We start from the raw sequence: 24,706 nt of genomic DNA, 5'->3' as shown, positions 1-24,706 counted from the left end.
TTACATCTGTTTATTTCTCATTGAGCTTTTAAAGTAGCAACTTCCTTTTAACATATGTTAAACTGTAGGGAAAGAGAAACATTTAATTAGTGGAAGAATTTTCATAGGTGTTATAGAAAGAATTTTATGTGGATTTAAACAAAAATATGCGTGTGCATAAATATGGGCACCCCAAGAAGGTATACCATTAATATGAACTAGAGCTCACCTTTGCTGATATAATGGCCTTTGGATACTTGCTATAAAAGAAGACAAGTTCCAACTGCCTGGTGCTACTGAATAGTAGCCAATTATTCTATCCAGAACCCCTCTAATTCAGTCAGGTTACTCATATGTCTTCTTTAGACATCCTGGTTCAAATAAATTCATTCTTTTTCAATGATGTGATATTACAAGATTGGTATGACCATTTCAAGACATTGTACTTGTTGTTTTGCATTAATTCATTGTTGAATTTTGATCAGTGCAGTGCAAACACTGTCTGCTGGAAAGTCCAAAATCTGCTCAGCTCTAATTTTGTGACTAACACTTGAACATTCTTTCTTTCATTTGAAAAGAATTAGTGAGGCCCTTAACTCTAATAAGTTTTACAATGTGTATACTATCCACGCAGACCTATAGTAGGGTGTGTTCTAGACCAGAGGTCATAGAATTTATGGGTGCATTTTTTGCCATGTCCACCTCCCATTGTTAAGGTCAAATAACTCTAGCTCAGTCTCATCTGATCACACTACGATTTCCCAAAATGCTTTGATGAGATGAGCTTTCTGCACAAGTTTAACAACTTATTTCTGATGGATACACAGGAAAGCCTTTTTATTTGTTACCCATCCAATGAGCTTTTGCCTTTTGAAAAGTATACGTGGAAGGACCCATGTCTAAGTCTGCACTATCAGCAGCTATGGTCTTGTAATTCTATGTAGGTGTTCTGCAGTGTGCCTGTTACCATTCTTACCTCCCTTTAACCATGTCCTTTTAACTATTTTTCAACAAACTACAGTTTGTTCAGAGCCCACCATATTCCACTCTCAGAGACAGAACTTAGGACAAGCCTCGTCTGCTATTTTGTATGATAAATAACATTTTGATGACCAATCATGTCTGTCTTGGTGACTGAAGGGATTCCAAAGTCATTAAAATCAATTTGTGCTGCAAAGATGAGCTCTACTTCATATTAATGGTATACCTTCTTTGGGGTGCCCATATTTATGCACACGCCTATTTTTGTTTAAATCCACATAAAATTATTTCTATAATAACTATGAAAATTCGTCCACTGCTGAAATGTTTCTCTTTCCCTAGAGTTTAACATATGTTAAAATGAAGTTGCTACTTTAAAAGTTTAACGAGCAATAAACCGATGTAATGATTTTCCAAAAGGATGCCCAAACTTTCTCATGGCACTGTATCACATCTTTTGTTGGCTAATGGAAGTTGGGCAAAGGAAAAACCGTGAGAATTTGTCTCGTGGGCTGCACAAAGATTGCCAATTTCGCTGATTTCCATCAAAACGGTGGCTAGCATGAAAACCTTTAACCTTCTCCGAAGCTCTTAACGTGTGTCAATCCCTGTGTCAGTCTCTGTGACTATACAACTAAACCCAGTAAGCCCAGAACCTACCCAGGGTTCTAGCTAGGATGAAATGATAGCGTATCGGTCGAGGGAGCGAAGCGACCGAGAGGGGGGGTTGGTGCGGAAGGGGGGTGTACCCCCATCCGCGGTGCGGAGTTTTTGACATTTTAAGGTAAAAATAGGCCATTCTAGGGGTACCTAAAAGGTAAATTATCAGTGTTGGGTTGCAGTAATGTAACTACTTTTTTTCTGATAAAAGTAGTGTAGGCCTAACGAGTTACTACTAAAAAGTTGGTAACGAAACACCGTTGTCTGTGAACTTTTGCGATTGGAGAGGTAAATATGACTCCCTCTCTCGGGCGCATACGCGCAAATAGAGATCTATTAAGAGGAAGAGAGAGGTGTGTCGCGGTGTCCCCTCCTTCTCACAGTTGCACTAGTTTTGAAAACGTTGAGGAGCACTGTGAACCGTGTGTGCATTTAATAATAGGGCATATCAATGTCCGAGTGATCCGATTCCGAGACAAGTGCAGTTTGACACATTTTCCGAGCTCGCGCTATTGTACAGCTTGCGCGTCCTAAAACCACAGGACTGGTGCCGGGTGCCTTTCGCATGCAATTAGCCTAGCCACAGAAGACGCTCCTTTTGCTACGAATGCGGGGGGTTTTTGCTGTAGTCACGCTATGTCAACCGGCAAGCTTAGAAAAAAGTGCCTCTCACCGTTACGGAGATGTCACGTCTTCTCCCACCTACTTTGTCCTCTTTCGAATAGTGTCAAATCCCAATGTCAGCGCTTAGCGCCCAATGTCTCCTGATTTGTTTGTATGGTAACAAGTAACGAACCCAGCACTACTGCTGACACTGCTAACAGGTTGGCAACTACGCTTTGGAGAAACAAGGATGCGATGCTACACGTGCATTTGTTGTTGTTTCATACGCTTGTCACAGAGATTAATAAAAGCCGTCAAAACAAACAAATAAAAATAGTAGGCTGGTAGTAGTAGTAGAGTGCTATATTGTCATTTAAATACAGTGAGTATGACATGTGTCAGGTTTGGCAGAAGGGCGATGTGGCATTGATCTGGCTGTAGCCTACATAATACAGACAAAATGCCATTACGCTGTATTGAAAATAAGCGTAGCGGTCCAAAATAAGCGTCACGGTCCAAAATTATAGCATAACGGGCCGTCACGCACTTTTGCGCTAGCTAGAACCCTGACCTTACTATTAGCAGCTAGCACCGGCATGATACATTTGGAGATTTCAGAAACTCAGAAATTATCTCTGAAATGAATAAATAACCAAACACCCCATTTTCAGGTGTTGTTTATGACCTTACAGGCTATGTTTAGACAAGAAACCAGCCATTTTAAAATACAAGTTTTTTTGATATTCAATTTTATATTTTTCAATGTATCATACTTCATATTCTGAAGGTTGTTGTATTCTATGCTGTGTGTGTAATTTGTAAAGCCAGAAAAGAGCTTTCAAACAACACCCCAGACATCCTTTTGTGACTTACACTGACTGATATAATCAAGGCTGAATGCATAGTGTCCTACCCTCATATGTAAACCTTTGCTAGTCTGTTTCTCCCTTAATATTGGTGTCAGATTCACACAAATGCAGTTCTGGGGTGCTACCTTGCTCCTTAACAGCCACAGCAAGTATGATTGAAATCCGTGTCGGTCGGGTCCCAAAGTGTCTGATTTCACGTGAAATGACCCAAACGCACTTACATCTTCCGGGTTCCACAGAAATGCGCACTGATCGACAAAAAATACCCTTTTTGTCCACCAAAAATTAAGTCTCGCGAACCAAACTGAACAGTCACAGATATTATTAATGTATCCGATTTTCTGCATCGACTGCATGCGCATGCAGACATCAATGCATTCTGGATGAAAATGTAGCATGACGATTAGACATTTTGTCAGACTTAAAGGTACACTGTGCAGGAAATGGTCAAAAATGGTACTGCAACTATGCTGCTCATTGAAACTGGGCTGCCTATTGCCAAATTTGATCTTTACATGAAAGTTTACTAAGTAATAAACAAATAATTTCTGGTATGGTCCAAGTAGAGTCATTTTTGCAGCTAAAAATGGCTATTTTTGAAAATTCAAAATGGCGGACCATGGAGAAGATCCCCCTTTTCATGTATGAAAAGTGCAATTTTTCCAGTCATAATGAATACTTAGAATTTGATGGTATTGGTAAGTATTCATGAAAAAGGTAACATTAGTGAATGGGCAGCATGAATTCTGGAAATAAACAGCTAAAAATCTCACACAGTGTCCCTTTAACAAATTTCAGTCATGTTGCGACGACAACGTCACGTCACATGATCTCAAACTGTCGCGGGATCAATACGACTGCAGACGGACCTTGCAAGTCTTGTAGTTGCTTATCCCCGTTGATGCTCCTCTGCGTACCGCCTCCGTAGCGTGGCGGTGACGCTCCCCTGAACTGGTTGGCCAAAAGTTCACTGACCGCTAGCCCCCGCTTTGATGGAAATAAGTTCAATCGGCAAACTGTGTGCAGCCCGCATGAAATAGTCTGTTGTCTATGCTTACAAATTATGGTTTTGAGATGTGAAAAAGAGGCTCTGCCGCTTACTGCAATTTATATATTGGCAGAACAGTAATACAAAATAAGAATTATTGAATTACTTTTTGACGGTTCTACAGCCAAAAAAGGAAGGTTCAGATTTCACATTCTTGCTCTCATGTTCTTGGTTGGTGAAGTGTCGTGCCTGACTGTCTGTTGAACTCATCACTGAAAGCTCATTTCGCAGGGTTTCTCTTACGCTTATTTGTGAAATGTGCTTAATGTTTTGTGGACATTAAGTGTTTAATTTTGTGTGCACAAGTATTTCAAATGTGAGTGCTACGAGCGTTTTCAGAGAGCACCAAACGGGACAGTGTGATTGGCTTGCCGTCGCAATGGGCCCCCCTCCCACCTTTGTGATGTCACCTGTCTCTTCACCAGTCAGCAACAGCAGCGCCTCAGGCCCCGTCCGCTGCTGCTGCTGCAAGCCCCGCCCCTCCGAAAGCAGCGGACCAACCGCCGTCCAGCCCTGCAACACCCATGGCCCCGGTGCGTGGGGCTCGGCGTAAACCACCCACGGCCCCCACTACTGCTACTCCACCCACAGCTGCCCAGCAGCCAATCGCAGCAGCTCCGGCTACCACAGGACAACAGCAGCAGCCAGTAGCATCCCAGCAGCTGGCCAATCCCCAAGCAGCAGCCGCACAAGCTCTGGCCAATCAAGAAGAGGCTGGAGACACGGTAACGCCCCCCCTCCTGAGACAAGCGCCATGACTCCATCTCATTCTTCAAACATCTTGCCATATCCCTCCACCTACACCTCCCCCTGAAACAGACTTTTATTTTTTATTTACTTTTGATTTTCATTTAATTCACTGTGCTTGTCAAACTAGTTACATTTCTTTCATGTGGTGGTTGTTTGTTTGTGTTTTGCATTCTAAACATTTCCTTTATCATCGGGTCTATGGTACATCCTATATTATTTTCCTCATCCTTTTCAAAGGATGGTGGTTTTTATACATCAATCTTATTTTAGTTTTTTCCCCCAAATTGTATTGATTGATGTAGCTATTTTTTGTGTTGTGTGTTCGTGACTACTTATACTAATACGATTGCTAGACTGTTTTTATTTTTTGTGTTCATCGTTTTTCTTTGACGTAAGCATCTGCACTCCATAAGAATTTAATTTCCAATGTTTTTGTGCCTTCTCAATGACATTGTTTGGCTTTGTTTGATTGTGTACCATTCGTGTAACATTTGTATGTCTGTTTTTTGTTGTTTTGTGTTGGCATTGCTCATCTCATTGGTTGTCTGTACCCCATGAGTGCGACATTTACATTTACACACCCCCTTTCATTCCCCTGTCTACACGTTCTCTTTCTCTTTCTCTTTCTCTTTCTCTTTCTCTCTCTTTATCTTTATCTCTCTCTCTCTCTCTCTCTCTCTCTCTCTCTCTCTCTCTCTCTCTCTCTCTCTCTATCTATCTTTCTCGATGTCTACCCTCCTTTCTGGATTACTGTCTCTCTCTCCCACTTTATCCTAATCCGTCCATGTGCTACATGCACTGTTGCAGTATTTTCTACAGTGCTGGCCAAAAGTATTGGCACCCCTTCAATTCCGTCAGATAATACTCAATTTCTTCCAGAAAATGATTGCAATCACAAATGCTTTGTTATTAATATCTTCATTTGTTTGTCTTGCAATGAGAAAACACAAAAGAGAAGGAAAAAAAGTCAAATGAATCACCATTTTACACAAAAATGGCCTGGACAGAAGTATTGACACCCTCAGCCTAATACTTGGTAACACAACCTCTAGACAAAATAACTGCGAACAACCACTTCTGATAACCATCAATGAGTTTCCTACAACGCTCTGCTGGAATTTTAGACCATCCTTGAGGTAGGAGTGCGTGGTATGGAAGGTATACTATCGTGCGAGGTATTTTTTCCCCCAAGGTATGGATTTTGTCCATACCGCTCTACCGCCATAGAGCATTGCGTCCTGCAGATGACAGTTATAGACAACGTTTTGAACATCCACAGACTGTCTCTCGTAGTAGCAAAAGAATATGTGGTTGTAGAACAGAAGCACAATTTCATTTAAGCTTTAAGTGTAAAATGTATAGTTAGTGTAGTGAACTATTGTTTTAAACTGTATGTGATTTCGATTCTGGTCTCCACAATTTAATGTACAGTGGTGTGTGAAAAGCAAGTTAGCAAGCTAACAGCCCAAGTCATTCATGTCAATGCTGGTGTCTGACAACAGAAATGTGCTAAATCTATGTGCTACTGGTTGCTTTACATTTGCGCCAGCCTTACTGTATGTTACTGTGTCCAGTTGAGATAATATCATTCATGATATCTGGCCGGGTGTTAGTGACTTAAATGACTGTTTAAAATGTGATTTAGCAATTTCGCTAACGTTAGCACGCTAACCGCTGCTGCAGTGATAGCTGCCATTTAAATGCATTAGTTCTACAATGCATTGTCTAGCTGCCTTATGTGAAAGTTTGTGTTTTTTTTTTTTTTACTTTAACAATAACAGCTGAACCATTGGACTTGGCATAATCACAGATGCAAGCACACATTTCCAAATTACCCCCAGCAACTCCAGAAATAGAAAAAAGGTCAAATGAACGATTTATTGGATAAAATCCATGTTCAGTTTGACACCCCTCCCTTCCCTAGTTTAACCCCTTCTAGACTTGGTGAAATTGACAGTGTTGTAGCCTATTGCATTGCATTGCATTGCAAAATGCATTTTACATAGTTTTTGTTTGTTTTCAAAAGATTTGAATAGCAAGAATTCACACACATTACAAAAATGCAAATGTTTAAAAAATGCAAATGCAAAAGTTAAAAAAAGGTGTTTTGTACATTTTGCGACGGAATGCTTAAATTTTACACAAATGTAAAATACCGTGATATATACCGTGATATATACCGTGGCTAAAATTACCGAGGTATACATTTTTGGCCATACCGCCCACCCCTACCTTGAGGTGATTTGAAGGGTGCGTTATCCACACTGCCGTTTTGAGATCTCTCCGTAGGTTTTATATGGGATTCAGGGGTGGAGTCCTACATTATGCTGCAAATTTGTTGATAGTCTACACACTTAATAATTCCATACACATGGTCAAGTAGTCCAGTGTCAGAGGCAGCAAAGCAACCTCAAAACATCAGGGAAACTCTGCCATGTTTGACTTTGACTTTGTTCTTTTCATTGAAGGCCTCATTTATTTTTCCTCTATTCATTTGAGTTAGCAGGAAAAAATGAGGCCTTCAAAGAGAAGAACACAGTCTTTTCATGGGGTGCCAATACTTTTGGCCAGCACTGTATATAAGGTTCTTCTATGGGTCTTTGTTCACACTTAGCTCTTCCTCTGTATCTTCATGCATTTTCCTCATCACTTTGCCACCCACCTTAGACTTCATGTTCTTTCTCAAGCCCCTTTTCTAGTAATTGAATTCTTTCCATGACTTGTGTTTTTTTCCATCTTAATCTTTTTTTCCTCCGCCTGCCACTCTCTATGCAGTCGCTCTCTGCATGGATTTCCTGTGCAGACTTGTGTCTGACACTCCTGACAATCCAATTTTCTCACAGTGGTGTTTTTTTTTCGTTAAAAGTTAAGCTTTAGTTCAGGGCCATCTATAATCCTTGTGCTGCAGTGCGCCAAGCTAGTACAATACAGTACGTCTGTATTTACATGTGTTACACTGTTCTTCTGATGGGTTTTTGTCCTTTGATGATGAATCCTTTATCGTTCCCATCGCTCATTCAAGTGGTTCTGTCAGTTCAGACCTTTTCAATTATTCCATAAGGGCAATGCTAATGCACTTACAATAGACAGCGCAGTAAACAAATATCAAAGCAGACATAGCACTGTGTTATTTCCCCCCCCTTTATAATTTGTCTGGCCTCAAAGGAATCATTCACATACACAGAGGCTTACTGTAGCAAATGTAATCACACACACAACAAAGAATACAAAGAAACGATGGGTACATCGAATGGGCACATCCAAAAACCTATCCAGCAACAACAGTAAACATAATAAATGCATGGTAAAGAAGAAAAAGATAACACAGTCACAGTAGGTCCTCCATCCCCCTCGCCTTGATTAAGAAGACGAAAAAAAAACAATCACATCTGTGCTGCTTCCGTGTCTTCACAACCGTATTCCCTTTATTCCGCCCACCCATGTCAATGTTGTCGCACTCTCACAGATTCTCCAGTTTTCTGCTGACTGCCAGCCTCCTATATTCATTCTGAATGATTTCTCACTAGCAACCGTAAATCGAAAAATATGTAATGGCAACACCCTTGTTCTTATCAACCATGGATGATGAGGTAGACACAGCAGCAAATCTTCAGCAACCGCACGCAACACAGATACAATAGATATGTAAAGGCAGTTAACCCCTTATGAATGCCTTATTAACACTTTCTTCACCCATTATTAACCCTAGTTTAGTATAGTTTATTGCTTATTTGACAGGGACTGTGTACATGACAAAATCTAGTACCAGAGTTAGCTAGAAGCTAGTTTACATCTGTGGTCCCTGGGCAGGGAGCTAAAAACACACACACACATTAAACCTAGACAATACATGCACTACTGTTTCCACTACAAGTCACAAATTAGAAGCAGCAACAGCATACTAAAACATAAAAAAACCATGTGCAATCACATTATCAAAACAAGGCAATACACACAAAATAATGCACATGCCATATGCAGTGCTTACTGTAACAAAGCAAAATGATCAGTGGTCACATCTTTGATTAGCCTTTAGCCATGTTTTTAGCGATAGTTTAAATTGGTTAAAGCTTACACTGTCCCTGATATGAACTGGAATTGCATTCCATTTTCCAATCGCACTAACAGAAAAGGCTGATTGACCAAAAGAAGTCTTCCTGTAACCCACATAACAATCGTCTCTCACAACCCTGTCTCTCTGCTGTCCCGCAGGCTGCTGGGGTGGGCCAGTCCCAGACGCCCCCCTCCTCTCCACACTCGGCCCAGCGCGGGGGCCACCGGCGTATCCTCAGCGACGTTACCCACAGTGCCGTGTTCGGGGTGCCCACCAGCACCTCAAACCAGCAGCTGCAGGCGGCCGCCGCAGAGGCCGGCCTCAACAAGTCCAAGTAGGTGGCATTTTACTTGCACACACACACACACACACACACACACACACACACACACACACACACACACACACACACACACACACACACACACACACACACACACACACACACACACGTATATGTATATGTATATGTATACATATAGCCTCAACACATTCACTTGTACGTGCATATACACACACACACACACACACACACACACACACACACACACAGACACACACACACACACACACACACACACACACACACACACACACACACACACACACACACACACACACACACACACACACCCCATTTTCCTCTGACCTCTGGCATCAATAAGTAATAAGGCATTTTAGCCCGCAGAACTGCAGCTCCCTGTATACCTTTTTTTTTCTTTCAGATTATTCTGAGTAAACTATAGACCTATCTATAGACCTATCACTGATCTATCCCAGAAGATCAGTGGTTTCTGAAAAACTCAAACCAAGCCCTTATGGCACCAATGCTTTGTCATGCCATGTTCAAAGTCCTCTCAATAACCCATTCTGATGCTCGGTTTGAACTGCATCAGATAATCTCGACCTTGTCTACATGCCTAAATGCATTGAGTTGCCGCCATGTGCTAGTCTGGTTCTCACGGACGGTGCATGTGTGTACACAAACTACCGTCTGGTAGCACTGGCGTTAACATGCTCTTCTCGAGTCAGAAAATAAATGGTGCATTTATTGCAATTCACCACCAACAAATTCCTCCAAAAACGTTTTCTGTTCATCTCTAAAGAGTCAATATAGTCTATAATCTGTCCTGTGACTCATCAATGTGAGCTGCCGTTGATATTTAAGCAATAAATGCTCCGTTTATTTTCTACTCGAGAAGAGCATGTTAATGGCAGCGCTACCAGACGGTAGTGTGTGTAGCTCCGCTCCACCAGGGGGCTCCGGAGCTACACACACGCACCGTCGGTGAGAACCAGGCTAGCCATGTGCTTGGTTTATCAGAGATATGCGTGAGTGAACAGTTGGGAAGCTGTGCCTGATAAAGTGGCCAGTGAGTCATACGTACACCGTATAGTACAATATTTTTTTCTCACTCTATGAAATTAAATCAGATTAAACCTTTTGTATTTTATCATATTCTGGATTATTAAAATTAAATACAAAGGCCAAAAATATGCAGCCAGCCAGCAGTCTCATTTTATACCTGGCTACTGCCAGGTGAATGTGGTTCCGGCTTGCTGCACAGACAATCATCTTGCAGAGCAAGATACAGAGCATGACTTTATTAGAAAAGGACAACAGTTGAAATTGCAGCTCTTATCGATGCTGGCACGTGAGCCCTCCACGTGAGCCACCACTGTGGTTGCTGATGAGGTCCAGCTTAGTGCTCATTAACCTTGGTGGTGGCCGTAGTGGCTCAAGTGGTAGAGGAGCCGTTCGGCAACCAGAAGGTTGCAGATTCGAGCCCCGCTATGCCTGACCCCATCGATGTGTCCTTGAGCAAGATACGTCTTTGTTGCACCTGGTGGCAGGGTGGTACTGGTGTGTGAATGTGAGTGTGAATGGGTGAATGTGAGGGATACAATGTAAAGCGCTTTGAGTGCTCGAAGGAGTGAAAAGGCGCTATATACTGTATGTGCAGTTCATTTACCGTGTACAATATACTTTGGTTGCCCATATGGATCTGCATTTTACCCAGAAGGCTGTGCGATGTGTAGATACCCTGTTCACTCACCACACACACACACACACACACACACACACACACACACACACACACACACTGACGCGCGCACACACACTCACTTTCCAACACAACACTCTGTGAAGCGTCCTTGGGTGTTTTGAAAGGCGCTATATATAACGAAAGTATTATTATTATTATAAAGAGACGGAAAGGTAAACAAAACAATCAAAGCTTTTCTTTTCAGTGTGTGTGTGTGTGTGTGTGTGTGTGTGTGTGTGTGTGTGTGTGTGTGTGTGTGTGTGTGTGTGTGTGTGTGTGTGTGTGTGTGTGTGTGTGTGTGTGTGTGTGTGTGTGTGTGTGTGTGTGTGTGTGTGTGTGTGTGTGTGTGTTTATGATCAACACGTGTCACCTGCTCTTTGATGAAAATGGTGACCTCTTTTCGTTGTTTACTGACACATTCAATTAATCTTGGCCAGTGGCCACAGCAGCATAGTGCAAAAGAAAAGAGAAAGGGGACAAATAATCAAATTGTTGACAAGGACTCGAGGCAATATTGCTCTAGTCACAAAAGCCAAACAACTTTGTCACTCCGAGTGAGGCACGGATGAGCAGTTTGAGAAACATCTTTCACACCTCGTTTTGAAACTGGCAAGGCCACCAAGTTCTCATTCCTAGGATACTTGATTACCTCCGCCAAGGAGGTAATGTTTTCGGTTGCGTTGGTTTGTTTGTCTGTCTGTTTGTTTGTCAGCAGCATAACTCAAAAACTAATCCACGGATTTGGACGATACTAGGAACAAGTGATTACATTCTGGTGGTGAACCGGAACCAGATTTTTAAAAGATTCTGTCAGCAGGATAACTCAAAAACTAATCAACTGATTTGGACGAAACTTTGTGGAGTTGTTAGTAATGACCCAAGAAACAAGTGATTACATTTTGATGATGATACGGATCACAAACCGGAATCAGGGCTTTTTAAAAGATTCTTCACCATTGCTGGCCTATATGTCGTCGCCCCTAGTGACCAGAAATTGAATTGCGGGACTCCACAAAAAGAAGGCAGAAAGACTGCGCTCTCTGCGTGCTTCTAGTTTGAAATGTTTTAAGTCTTGAAGGTTGTCGCCAATGCGGGAGGGCGTAGCACGGCCAGGCAGGTGCGCGCAGTACACCAAGCCACCAAAATATCTGATAGCCTAAAAAACTAGTATTAAGCCTACACATTTCAAAGCATGGCACTTGACATTTTTGTCATATTTCAATGGAAACAGATGCATCACCTTTCCCTTTCCTGTGCCTGTAGTGAGGCAAAAGAAAGAAGAAAATGCTGCAGGCCTGCTGGCGCACTCTCCCTTTCTCTGTTGAGAGGCGAGCCCTCTTTCTCTGTTGACAGTCCGTTAATGATATTTAGGACCTGTGTGATTAGAAAATATTAAGTACTTTGAAACTTTAGTGACTTTCAGACGGGGGAAGGGGCAAAAAGGTGCCAAAAGTTGGGACATTGTGGTGATTAGTTAATGTTATGTGAAGATCTTTTCGTTCCAAGTTATAGCCAGTTTTATGCCACCTGTGTTTTTCCCATGTCCGCCTCCACCCAGCTAGCCTGAGTATCATCCTCCGTAGTGACCGCGCTGGCTCAATACTTTCGCTTGCTGACCACGGAGTCTGACCCTGCAGCCACCCCCGGCAGTTGGAATTCAGATATTCGTTCAGTATCTGAATAGCCAATAGGCTCGCTGATAGTCTAAGCCCCTCCCCAAGCCCTCTTACATATTCAAATGAAATACAACAACTTGATGATGGCGATGTGATGTCTGTAACCAGGACATTTGATAGTGCTTGGTGTAAACTGGGACATTGCCGTCCGCCAAGACCTTTGACGGGCTTTCGGCACTGACACTGCGCAGCTCTTGGGCAGTCACACTGGGCGTTTCTCTTCTGTTCACTTTAATGGTTTTAGTTGACAGTTAATATCTTCATAACAAGGTTGGAACAAGCGCAGCCCCATTTCAGTGTTACTTTTTTTGCTGTCACACTCGACGCATATACACAGACACAAACTGGGAAGGAGAGAGGGTGGGGGCTGCTCCGTGGGCTGTGCATTTGGCGCATATTAAACAACGCAACTAGTAGTTTCCCAATAAAATTTGAATCATAATGCTGTGGATCCAATACTATAATATCATATAATATTGTCCTTAAGTCTGAGCGATGCATTGATTATTTGTTTAGGGTACGTTTTCTGCCAGCTAAATGCAAGGGGGAAGGGGGCTATATTAGCAAACAAGACGATTGCACAGTTAGCCTGCTAATTTTAAATATGATCACCTGGAGCTAATAGCCTTCACATGGCTTAATCCATCCCTGTTATCAGTCCGCTTGAGGTTTTTGCTTCGGGAAAGTGAAAAAATGAGGTCCTAATTAATCTTCAGATGGTGTCGGACCCTGACGGTGCCATAGGCACACGTTGTATGTCTCCCTGAAATCGTAGGTTTTTGACGGACCTCGACAAGTTCTACACTCCTTAGTTACCGTTGCTGAGCTCGGATTGGTTGGCGGCCATTTGTGGGAGGGGTTTTGCGAAAGGCTAATTCCCTCATTAAGTGAGATAATTTCCAACTGCCGGGGGTGGCTGCAGGGTCAGACTCCGTGGTCAGCAAGCGAAAGTATTGAGCCAGCTCGGTCACTACGGAGGATGATACTCAGGCTACCACCCAGCTCCTTCTCAGTCCTTATTGTACAGACTCACTTTATGAACGACCAAAGTGAGCAGGTAGCCGAGGTCGCTGAAGTTTCGCCCCACTCGCCCCACTCTCGACGTGATATTAACACTTTTAATTTTCCTCCATCCAAGAACTGGCTTGTCAACCTGGGACATTCAAGGAGATTGAACATTCCAGTTGGTTTCCTTCAAACCACATCATAGCTCATCACCCCAACATATGTCCAATATGTCTTATTTGATGGGCGGAGACGGATACATTTTATGTAGAATGTGCAACAGACAAACAGAAAGCATCACAGCGTTTGTATTGAAGTCAGCCACCTTTCAAACAAACCCCACCCTCTCTAGGTCCCCTGACTATAGTTTCATTGTTTTGAAAATGTATTTTGTTATTACAAAATATGTCTTATTTCACGTGAAGCTGCATAACATTAAAATTACATCGGGGGCCGGATAAAACGGCCGCAAGGGCCGCAAACGGCCCTCGAGACATAGGTTCCCCACCCCTGGCCTAGGCTAATTTCCAATGGCCATCCCTTGAAGGGCTTGCAAAGATTCAATGCAATGTGACGCCAGCTATCTTTTTGCACTCTTCTTAAAATTCATTGAGACGCTGATGGCATCTGTGAATACCGTCTCTCCTCTTTTCCACCTCTACCCAGGTTGGTGACGCCAGCACTCTTCTAAAAAATTCATTGAGACGCTGATGCACCTGTGAATAATACCGTCTCTCCTCTTTTCCACCTCTACCCAGGTCGGCGAGCACCACGCCGTCCAACTCTCCCCAGTCGTCTCAGCAGAGTGTCTACCAGCCTAGCCAAGCAGGAAGCACCCCGTCCAGCGTGCCTGCCGCAGCCGCAGCCCAAGCCCCTGCACAGGCCCCTGCCCCTACCCCTACCCCCGCTGCCGCCCCCACCTAAGCACCCCCCTCCGCCACGGGCCAGGCCCCCCCCTCCTCCTCCACCGACCAGCCGGCCTGGAACCCGTTTGGGGATGACAATTTCTCCAAGCTCACCGCCGAACAGCTGCTCAACAAGGACTTCAGCAACCTGGCGGATGGTAAGCTTAGCTGAACTTTATAACCCACCGGAGTATTACAGGAGAAAAAGACATGTAGTGACATAGAATTGAAAAGCACACAGCAAAGAAGAAGAAGAGATGCGTAGCTGAACTTTGTTTTGAGTCATCCACCAATGACGCACAATTCATCCCTCGTGTCATAATTGATCATAGCGCAATTTGCACAGACGTTTTTCAGCTAAAAAATTTCCTTCTCATGTATGAGAGGGTGCAATTTTCCCAGTCATAAATTATTATAATATATAATTAAATATAATATAAATTATCATAATTTCACCGGAGCTGGGTGAAAGAGCTTTTGGTGTGGCAGTTTACAAATGTAGGCCTACTCATAATTAATCCCATTCATTTGCGTTCAAGTGTCAAGTTCAAGGCTGCGTTCAAGTGTCATACAAGCATTGGTAAGTGGTATCGGCAGAGGCGCATCTTGCCACCAGGCAAGGCAGGCAACCGCTTGGGGCCCTCAAGCCCCTAGATAGTGGATACCAGCCCACACTTTACTAGCCTGGCGACGCCATCCATGTACTCCACTTAAAGATTTTGGCTCTGCACATCGTCTGGCAAAAGCCTCGAGCTCGGTTCTCTCAGTGTTTAGCCAATCACCAAACAGTTGAGAGTGGTGACGTAGAACTCACCCGCGAGCTCCGTTACTGATTGGTTAAGGTAACTATATTCACACTTTCGTTTTGTTATTTGTATGCTTTTGCGACGCTATAACGTAACAGGCATGCTAATAAAGCACAATATGAGTTTTAATTTGAGTTTGGAACTTCAATTAATTTAAATGATAGAGTAAGATCAGACCATCTCCCAACGTCCACGGAGACGGATTCCTCATGGCTTTTGCCAGACTGATTGACGGAGTCAACAGTCGGCTATTCGCCCAGGCTAACACTTTACCACAGTAGTGGCAATTTTGGTTCAAATATTCATTATTTAGCATTTTCGCTTGGGGCCCCATCTGACCCTAAAATCGCCTCTGGGTATCGGTGCCCTATTTGTTTGTACTCACTGATACCGATACCACTGATACCGATATCGGTATCGCTGCAACACTAGCCATAATGAATACTTAGAATTTGATGGTGTAAGTATTCATGAAAAAAGGTAACATTTGTGAATGGGAAGCATGAATTCTGAAAAAAAACCTAATAAAAATATTGCCGTTTTAAAAGGTATGCCAAGTAGCTTGGTTAAAGGTCACAAAAAAATCAAGTACATCAATCCAATTCATAATGTGACGCACCTTTGGTAGAAATGAAGCTTTGAGAAAAAGTTCCCCTACACTCTGACGTTTAGCCTTGAGTTTATAAATGTTCTTTTTTTCACAGCTGCTTAAGCAATGTAAATGCAAATGTACTGTAGTACTTTGTATTAGGCTTGGGTGTATGCATGCCTGACAGCCTGACTGCGCATTTATCTTGGGCCATTCACGAGTAGCCTTGGTAACCTCACAAGCATCTCCTGATGCATTAAGTGCCACGCGTTGAGTAATGATGGTGCACGTTGGAGCTTAGTATGCGAATAATTCTCGCACACCTACTTGGTCAGGTGCGTAGGAGTGGAACCGCTGGGTCACCAACGTTAAAGTAAAGAAAGCTCCCGCACACTGATCACATTTGCATGGTTTACTGCAACGTTTCGCTGTACTGACCTTCTTCAAGCAATTCCTTCCTTCAAGCACGTTGGAGCTACCAGCACATTAATCCAGATGGTCAGCATTAGCATATCTACGTATGTGGGACATTAACCCATTGACGCCTAAGGCACCTGCAAAAAAGGGTGCTGAATGCCTGGGCCCTTCTTTAAGTAAAGCTGTCCTCAGCTTATAAAAACTTAAATATCTCAGCTTCTGAAACACATAAAAATATGCACTGAGTTGCAAATTCTACAACCCTCATCTATCATTAGAATGTGTTCATTCATCTCAAACAAACAGAGATTTTTAATTAAGTTGTCTCAAATCTCATGAGCCTGAATGTTGCGTAATGCAGCTCCAGGCGCCAGGGCCAATGTTGCGCAACGCAACATCAGGCATCAATGGGTTAATGCACAGGTAGCTGGGGGCTGTTCCAATCTCCGTACTTGCTGCACTTAATTGCACAGACTTTGGGTACGTAGAGCGTTCCAATTCTGATTGCGATTAAGTCAGGGGTTCAATATCTAACCTCCCACCAACCTCTCCTTTTTCTGGTCGCCTCATGCTTTACTGATGCCACCCCTCCATGCAGAAAACAATGCAGTTTCCCAACTGCCAGCCTAGCCACAACGCTTGATTATAACGCTAAGTATAAGGCAAGCGTCAGCGTGCAGAAGACAGAAAGCGATTTGGAATGGCACTTGACCCGCAGAACGTGAGTGGGAATGATAAGTAACCCCAACCCTGACCCTGCTCTCTATTTGTACTCGACCTGAATACAAAGCACAGCATTGGGAACCGACCGAGCAGTAGGGATTCGGTGTGGGTGTGGGTGGGCCATGTGGCTGTGTGTGTACCAGAGCATGGCAACCCGACCGAAGCCCGACGGGCCGGGTCGGAACCCGACGGGCCGGGCCGGACTCGGACAAAAAAAAAAGAATATCTGTCGGACTCGGGTCGGACTCGGGCTTGAAGCAAACAGACATTGTGAAAAGTGTAAGCAACCAGAGGAAACGTTTCAGTTCATGCAAACGGCAGTTTTGTTATTAAGAAATAAGTAATTGAATATGCATAAATGAAAATGTTGGTAGGCTACTCGTGCGAGGATTATTATTGGCTGTATGCACGCGCCAGTTACCAGCGGCAACATGGACGCTCACTCCCGCACTGTCAGCCGAGCAGGAATGCCGAGTCAACTTGCTTTCTTAATAAGCGCCAAATCAACAGTTGTCAGTGAACGCGTGGTCTTTTGTTGTAGGCCTAGTGTAGGCCATGTTTTAGCATGCCTTCGATGCTGTCTTAAATGTTGAACATAAAATGACGAAGTTTGTCACTGCATTGCTAGCCAAGGATTACATTTCCAGCATGGAGTAGCAAGGAGCATAATATGGATTAAAGAAGACGCACACGCTACGTGGAGTTGCCTAAGGCAGTGTTTCCCAACCACTGTGCCGCGGCACACTAGTGTGCCGTGAGAGATCATCAGGTGTGCCGTGGAAAATTCTTGGGGATTTTTTTTTTTGATTTCATCGTTATTATCAGCAAATAATGCCTATGTCATTTTCTAGTAGCCTAGTGTCTGCTGTTGACTGGCGTCCTAAGCATGAAATAATTCCTTATCACTCGGTGGCAGCAGGTAGCGAATTGCATTGATGTATCTTCAGTAGCCCAAACAAAAAGCGTCCATCAGCTGCTAGTCAAAACAATCCTCCTGACGTGACTGATAGTTAACTTTGCTGGCGGTGTTTCTTCATTAATTAGGTCAGAAAACCAAAATCCTACCCTGAAACAGATTTGTGTTTTGCTTACAACCTTACTGAAAAGTTAAACGAGTGAGATGGTGGCATGATTGAGCACACAACGTAGTTTGTTGGTCCGCGTGCTTTCTAGTCGAGTGTGAGGATGCCGAGACCCTTCAAGCCAGACTATCCAACTGCCGGTAAGCATAATTAGCCCCGTTTTAGGGAAAGGGGAAAGCGATTACCTCCTGTTACCTCGCGGGGAAACTTGCACCTTTGTCACAAACACCCAGGCACAATTTCCAATCAGTTTTTAATAATAATATGACCGTAATATCTTGCATTTCTTTGAAAACATGAGATTTCCGCTTTGAGTTAATGGAGCGCTGTCAAACTGTCCGACTTCTTCTGACCGACCTCGTCCTTTTGCAGCGCTGTGATTGTGGTCAAACAGCATTTTAGGGCGGGTCTTAGCCAAAGGTGAAAGACGCATAGGTTTCACATTAAGATTAAGTGAATAAAATATACAGAGATTGATATTTGTACGCATCTTCTGTGAAATATTTCCCAAATGTTGCTACTGTCAGAATAAGCATTATTTTCTGTATTCCTGCTAATAGAATGCTTTTGGACAGAATAACAATTTGTTAATTGTAGGCCTACTTTGAAGTTTATAGCTTCTTTAAGAAGTGAACATTAAGTGCACTTTTTATTTGAAAGAGGAAATCTAAAATATGACTAAAAAAATACAGTTTTGTGTTTGTTTGTTTGATTGCTATTCAAGACACTTTGTAGCCGCCTATATTAACAATATAGTCATTCTTATCAGAGAATAATTTGTTTTCATTATTTCATCATTTTTGGTTGGTGGTGTGCCGCGAGATTTTTTCAAGGGAAAAAGTGTGCCTTGGCACAAAAAAGGTTGGGAAACACTGGCCTTAGGGTGGGGGCGAAGAGGTTTCCTGTTACTATTTTGTCCGCTGTGACATTTCATGCCCTTCACGTAGGTTCTTAATTCTTGTCACTTTTACTGTACAGTTGTAACTATGCGCGTGCAACCTTTCCTGTTTTTATATTGACCGCATGGACATCAGGGGAAATGACATTCTCTTGGAGGGCCGAACAGGCTACTGTTCTTCGGGGTGAACTTATAGCCCATCCTTCTTAACGACAAGGAGCGGCATCTTCACGGGGCTCGCGTGGATTTATTTGCACTAACAGTAACGTAACAAATGTTCCATAGCCGCACTGACTGCATCCAAAACGTATTCGTTAGTTTTCGCCTGTCTTATTCTCTCACGCCCCTCCCATGCATTTGATCACCGCACCCAACATCTCTGGTCTAACCGAAAGAAACATAAGGTGCGCTGTCACGTGTGTGTGTGTGTGTGTGTGTGTGTGTGTGTGTGTGTGTGTTTATACTTACTATGCGTGCGTAACTAAATTAGGCTACTGCAAATTGCCTCATCCTAACGTCTTTGCCTATCCTGGCTGTTTATCACGTGGTATTTTGAGTATGGAGGAGCCCACATAGAAAATCTTGCTTGCGCACAGGTTCTGTTGTTATTACAGTGGTCTCGGGCTTTGGACGGGTTCGGAGACAAACATTTTAATTAGTCTCGGGCTCGGGTCGGGGTTGATCACTTTTCTGTCGGCTGGGGGCCGGGCTCGGACAGAAAAAACCGGCCCGAGCCACACTCTAGTGTGTACGTGTTGGGCTCACATGAGGTGAATATGAAGAAGGCGGAGGAAGTTGGCTGTACTGGGTTGAGCAGAGTGCAATCACTGTAAGGCAAGGCAAATCAAGTTTATTTGTATAGCGCATTTCATACACAGGTGCAACTCAATGTGCTTCACAAAACTAACAAATGCAAAAAGAAAGTAAACAGGGAAGAAAGAAGGAAATAAATTAGAGTCAATGAACATTTAAAGCATTAGGATAAAGCATAAGGTAAAAATAATAATAATAATAATAAAATTAAAAATATAATAAAATAAAAATAAAATAAAAAATAAACATAAACATAAAAAAAGAAAATAAGAATGATATATAATTTAAGCTAGGGGAAAGCATCTGAGAACAGCTTTGTCTTGAGTCTAGATTTAAAGCTATCAATAGTGGGTGCATTTTTTACGTCATCTGGAAGCTGGTTCCAAAGCTTTGAAGCATAGAAGCTAAAGGCTGCCTCTCCACACTTTGTTTTGACTTTTGGAATCACCAACAAATTCTGTACTCCACAGGGCACCATGACCTTGTGTTACTTACTTACTACAGAGACGGCTTCCAATCCGCACAGATGCAAGAACAACTTTTACCCAAAGGACATTCACAATCTCTGTTTTTTAGTTATTTATATTATTTATTTACTCCTCCATCTCCTCTCTTTGGTTTCCCTGCGGTCCTGATCTGCTGCCCTGTCTCTTACTTTTTTCTTGCTTTCTCCTGGAAGCACATGTATGGGTTTTTCAGGATTCTGAGATTTTAGCTGTTTTATTAAATACAGCTCCAGGCCTTTTTATTAGAATACCATGAAAAAGTTGATTTATTTCCATAATTCCATCAATAATGTTAAACTGTGATGGATTGTAGATTCATGGCCCAGTTTTTTAACTATTCCAATCATTATTTTTTTTCTTTTTATATACGTTGGCCTTCCAGCTCAAAAAACCCATGAATTGGGGAATTCGCATTATTAGAATATTGTTATAAAATCACATTTTTCTTCATCAAAATTCGGGTCACATTATATCAGTTGAAATTTGGTACTTTCTACATAACATGCAATGGTCAATACTTGGTTAGGACATTCTCTGTCTTCATAATGGCCATGATGCGTTTAACATTGAAGTCAATGGAAAAACAGTGCATGGCAGTTATGGAAGCCCAGATATCCTTGATGCTTTGCTGTCAGCTGTTTTTGTTTGTTGACCTGGTACCCCACACTTCACTCTTCAATATACCCTGTAGATTTCCATGCCACGTTTTGGCGCTAACTCACCAGTTTAATTCTAAATAACCAGAAATGAATCCCCATTGAAAATGAATGGGGTTTAATTTCTGTTGAGTTAGAATTAAACTGGTGAGTTAACACCAAAACGTGGCATGGAAATCTTCGGGTATATTGAAGAGGGAAGTGTGGGACACCAGGTCAGCTATACAAAAACAGCTGACGGCAAAGCATCAAGGATATCTGGCCTTCCATTACTCCCATGCACTGTTTCTGCCATTGACTTCAATGTTAAACGCATCATGGCCGTTATTATTAATAATATGAAGACAGAGAGAGTCCTAACCAAGTATTGAACATTGCATGTTGTGTAGAAAGTACCAAAGTTCAACTGATTTGATGTGCAATGATGTGAAACAAATTTTGATGAAGAAAATTGTGATTTTATTACAATATTCTAATGATGTGAATTCCCCAATTCATGTTTTTTTTGAGCTGGAAGACCAAAATGTGTAAAAATAAACAATTTAATGATTGGAATAGTTAAAAAACTGGGCCATGAATCTACAATCCATGACAGTTAAACATTATTGATGGAATTATGGAAATAAATCACCTTTTTCATGGTATTCTAATAAAAAGGCCTGGAGCTGTATGTGGGTATGTTAGAACTGAATGAACACATTACAATGCAAGGGGAGTTTCTTGGCTTTTAAATGTAATCCATTTCATGTTTGTATGTGCTTCGGAGGCTGAGATATTTGGGATTTAATAGGAAGAGGGCACCCTTTCTCAAAAAGGGCTTAGGACAAAATGGCTTAATCCTTCCCCATGTGTCTCGATCTTTTACTCGCTCTCTCGCTCTCTTACTCTCTCTCTCTCTCTCTCTCTCTCTCTCTCTCTCTCTCTCTCTCTCTCTCTCTCTCTCTCTCTCTCTCTCTCTCTCTCTCTCTCCCTGTGGCTTCCTTCTCTAATTCTGATTCCCTCTTCACTGTGTGTCTGAGTATTGCTCTCTTGCTCTCTCTCTCTCTCTCTCTCTCTCTCTCTCTCTCTCTCTCTCTCTCTCTCTCTCTCTCTCTCTCTCTCTCTCTCTCTCTCTCTCACACACTATTTCTCTTCATTTCTTCCTCTCCCCCCGTCTGTCTCTATCTTTCCCCACTTGCATGGCTCCCTTGTGCACCCTCCCTCTCTCTCTCTCTCTCTCTCTGTCTCTCTCTTTCTCTCTCTCTCACTCCCTCTTCACCGCTGTTTCTCTGTATCCTCCCCTTCTCTGTGGCTCATCATCTCCTCTCCTCTCCTCTCCTCTCCTCTCCTCTCTGCATCCTGTAGAGAAGCCCCCTGATGCGGTGAGTGACGGCTGCACTGGGGACCTGCTGCCGGGCATCTCGGCGCTCTCTGCTGAGACCAGCTCCAGCTCCAGCTCCGCGGCACCCGGTGGGTCCATTGCAAACTGCTTGATTACGTCAAACGTACGCAGGCAGACACTCAGGACACTCCGAAACACGCACGCAGCCGCCCACACACATACACACAGACAGAGAGACACAGAGAGACACACACACACACACACACACACACACACACACACACACACACACACACACACACACACACACACACACACACACACACACACACACACACACACACACACACATGTGCATTTTTCTTCCTTCAATAATTTCAATAATTTATTATATACATAAAAAGGCTGTTTGTGTGTAAGGCAATATCTAGACAAGACACGGCAGAAAATCGGATTTGATTGGTGGAACGCAAAAAGGAAAGCGAGCCTGATTCATAGCACAGTGAAAACAGATAGCCGTGTGGCGACATAATTGTTTCATTGGGGAATGTCGCCATCGGCATGGGTGTGAAGGGGGGCAGGAGCTAGTAAGCTAGCGAGCGACCTAGCAGAGCAACACATTCCCAAATTGAGCTGATTGAATCTCACCAGTTACCATATTACTTCATTTTGTTGTTAGATGATCTTTTGTGCACCTCATCCTGATACTGTGTAGACTGATCACATTTGCAAAATGAAACTGCTGCCTCATAGATAATAATCTCTGGTTGAGTAATGACGCATAACGACACTTCTGCCACCTACAAGATCGGTTCTAATGTACAGTACATAGAAGCCTGAAATGTGTACACAACATAGGAGAGATGACCCCAAATGCTTAGCTGATTTAAAAAACACACATTTCAATGGTAGGGGATGCAATGTTGCTATTTGAAATATCTGCAGTCAAAGGCAGTGTGTGAGTTAATTGGAGCAATAAGCAGAGATCCCTAACGCTCACAGTTGGGTCGTATAATTCTCTCATCACATGCGACTGCAGGCTGAATTAGATTAATATCCTGTTACTTTCTTTTCTAATAAAGCTAATGAACACTTACATTAAATTATTAATTCAGAATTAAAAAAAACGTAATGTAAACAGCCATTGTGAGGGCATCCAATTAGCATTTCCTCAGTTATTACACCATATGTTGTTGATATCATTGCAGAGATGTTAGAAACAAGATAAGAAAGTAGAATGGTAATCATCCTGATTATCAAAAAGAGTGAAAATAGTATAGAAAGAAATGCCACTATCTGACATTTAATTTTTACATGATTGTATAAAACCTCAAGCATCAATTAAATCATCTATTTGGTCTGAAACGTGTGGAAGACACTTTTTCACAGCTACAATGTTCAGGAAAAAGGTTCAGAGAAACTAAGAAGTACATACGCTCATATGTTTGAGACATGGTTTTGTCTATTTAAATTGCCTAATTAATGCAAAATTTAGTAATACATGCATGTAAGTTTAACTACCTTTTAGCAAAAGAATAAAATGTAAAGGTTCACATTTTTTGCTTTAGATGAGGGACAAGTATGTCAAACATGTAAATAAATTTGAATGACCCCTGAAACATAATTTATAAAGTGGTATTTTTATATACTCATTGGGGTCATTAATGACCCCGCTTGGTCATAATAGTCACTAAAACAGTGCGGTCGCTTGAGGGTTAAAGCAGACCTCACTTCACATGTTCTGTTATTCTGTTCTGTTATCGCGGAGTGGTACTGCTTTTTAAAATGGCAAATATACCTGAGAGGAAAGTAATTTGAATAAAAAATATGGCCATTTCTTGAAAGGATATGCTCTCATCTCTGATTCAAGTTCTTTATTGGGTAAACTTAAAAGTATATCCACTATTTAGTAGCCTGGTAAACCAGCGCCACCCGCTGGTCGCCGAAGTTTTTCAGCTAGCGAGTGGGTCTGGCCTCGAATCTGAGAACGTTTTGAACGCTGTGCCCTGAGTCAGGCAAAACCAATCACAACGCAGCGATTTGTTTTGAATCAAAGCGGACAGGGTTTTAGGGGGGGGCGACGAACCTCGCAACACCGTTGGAAAGCACATCAACGGCAAAGATCACCGATTGGTCAAAGTGCCGGCACGGTTTGAAAAAGCAACAGGTTGTTCTCATCAACAATCTTCGGAGGTATCGTTCATCTGAGCCAGACTAAATAACTCTGGTCTCACATTCAGGCTGGTTTATCAGGCTAACTATTTAGTGGATTTAATCATTTAATCCCCCTTTCTGAGTGTTCTGCAATTTGCCGCTG

The 24,706-nt window shown here is 42.5% G+C and overlaps 1 protein-coding gene across 1 annotated transcript in view; it reads left to right on the top strand.

Moving 5' to 3' along the window:
• The window catches only part of aak1b (AP2 associated kinase 1b), a 130,601-nt gene that overhangs the window by 66,544 nt on the left and 39,351 nt on the right, over positions 1-24,706 (top strand). The window contains exons 12-16 of the mRNA XM_063210784.1: positions 4,566-4,865; positions 9,103-9,278; positions 14,432-14,543; positions 14,649-14,736; positions 22,413-22,517. Coding sequence (XP_063066854.1) covers positions 4,566-4,865; positions 9,103-9,278; positions 14,432-14,543; positions 14,649-14,736; positions 22,413-22,517 — 781 coding nt within the window. The remainder of the gene's footprint in view (positions 1-4,565; positions 4,866-9,102; positions 9,279-14,431; positions 14,544-14,648; positions 14,737-22,412; positions 22,518-24,706) is intronic.

This window comes from Engraulis encrasicolus, chromosome 11, assembly GCF_034702125.1.
Source record: "Engraulis encrasicolus isolate BLACKSEA-1 chromosome 11, IST_EnEncr_1.0, whole genome shotgun sequence".
Lineage (NCBI taxonomy): Eukaryota > Metazoa > Chordata > Actinopteri > Clupeiformes > Engraulidae > Engraulis > Engraulis encrasicolus.
The sequence above is the reverse complement of the archived record's forward strand: the minus strand, read 5'-3'. Positions and strand labels throughout refer to the sequence as shown.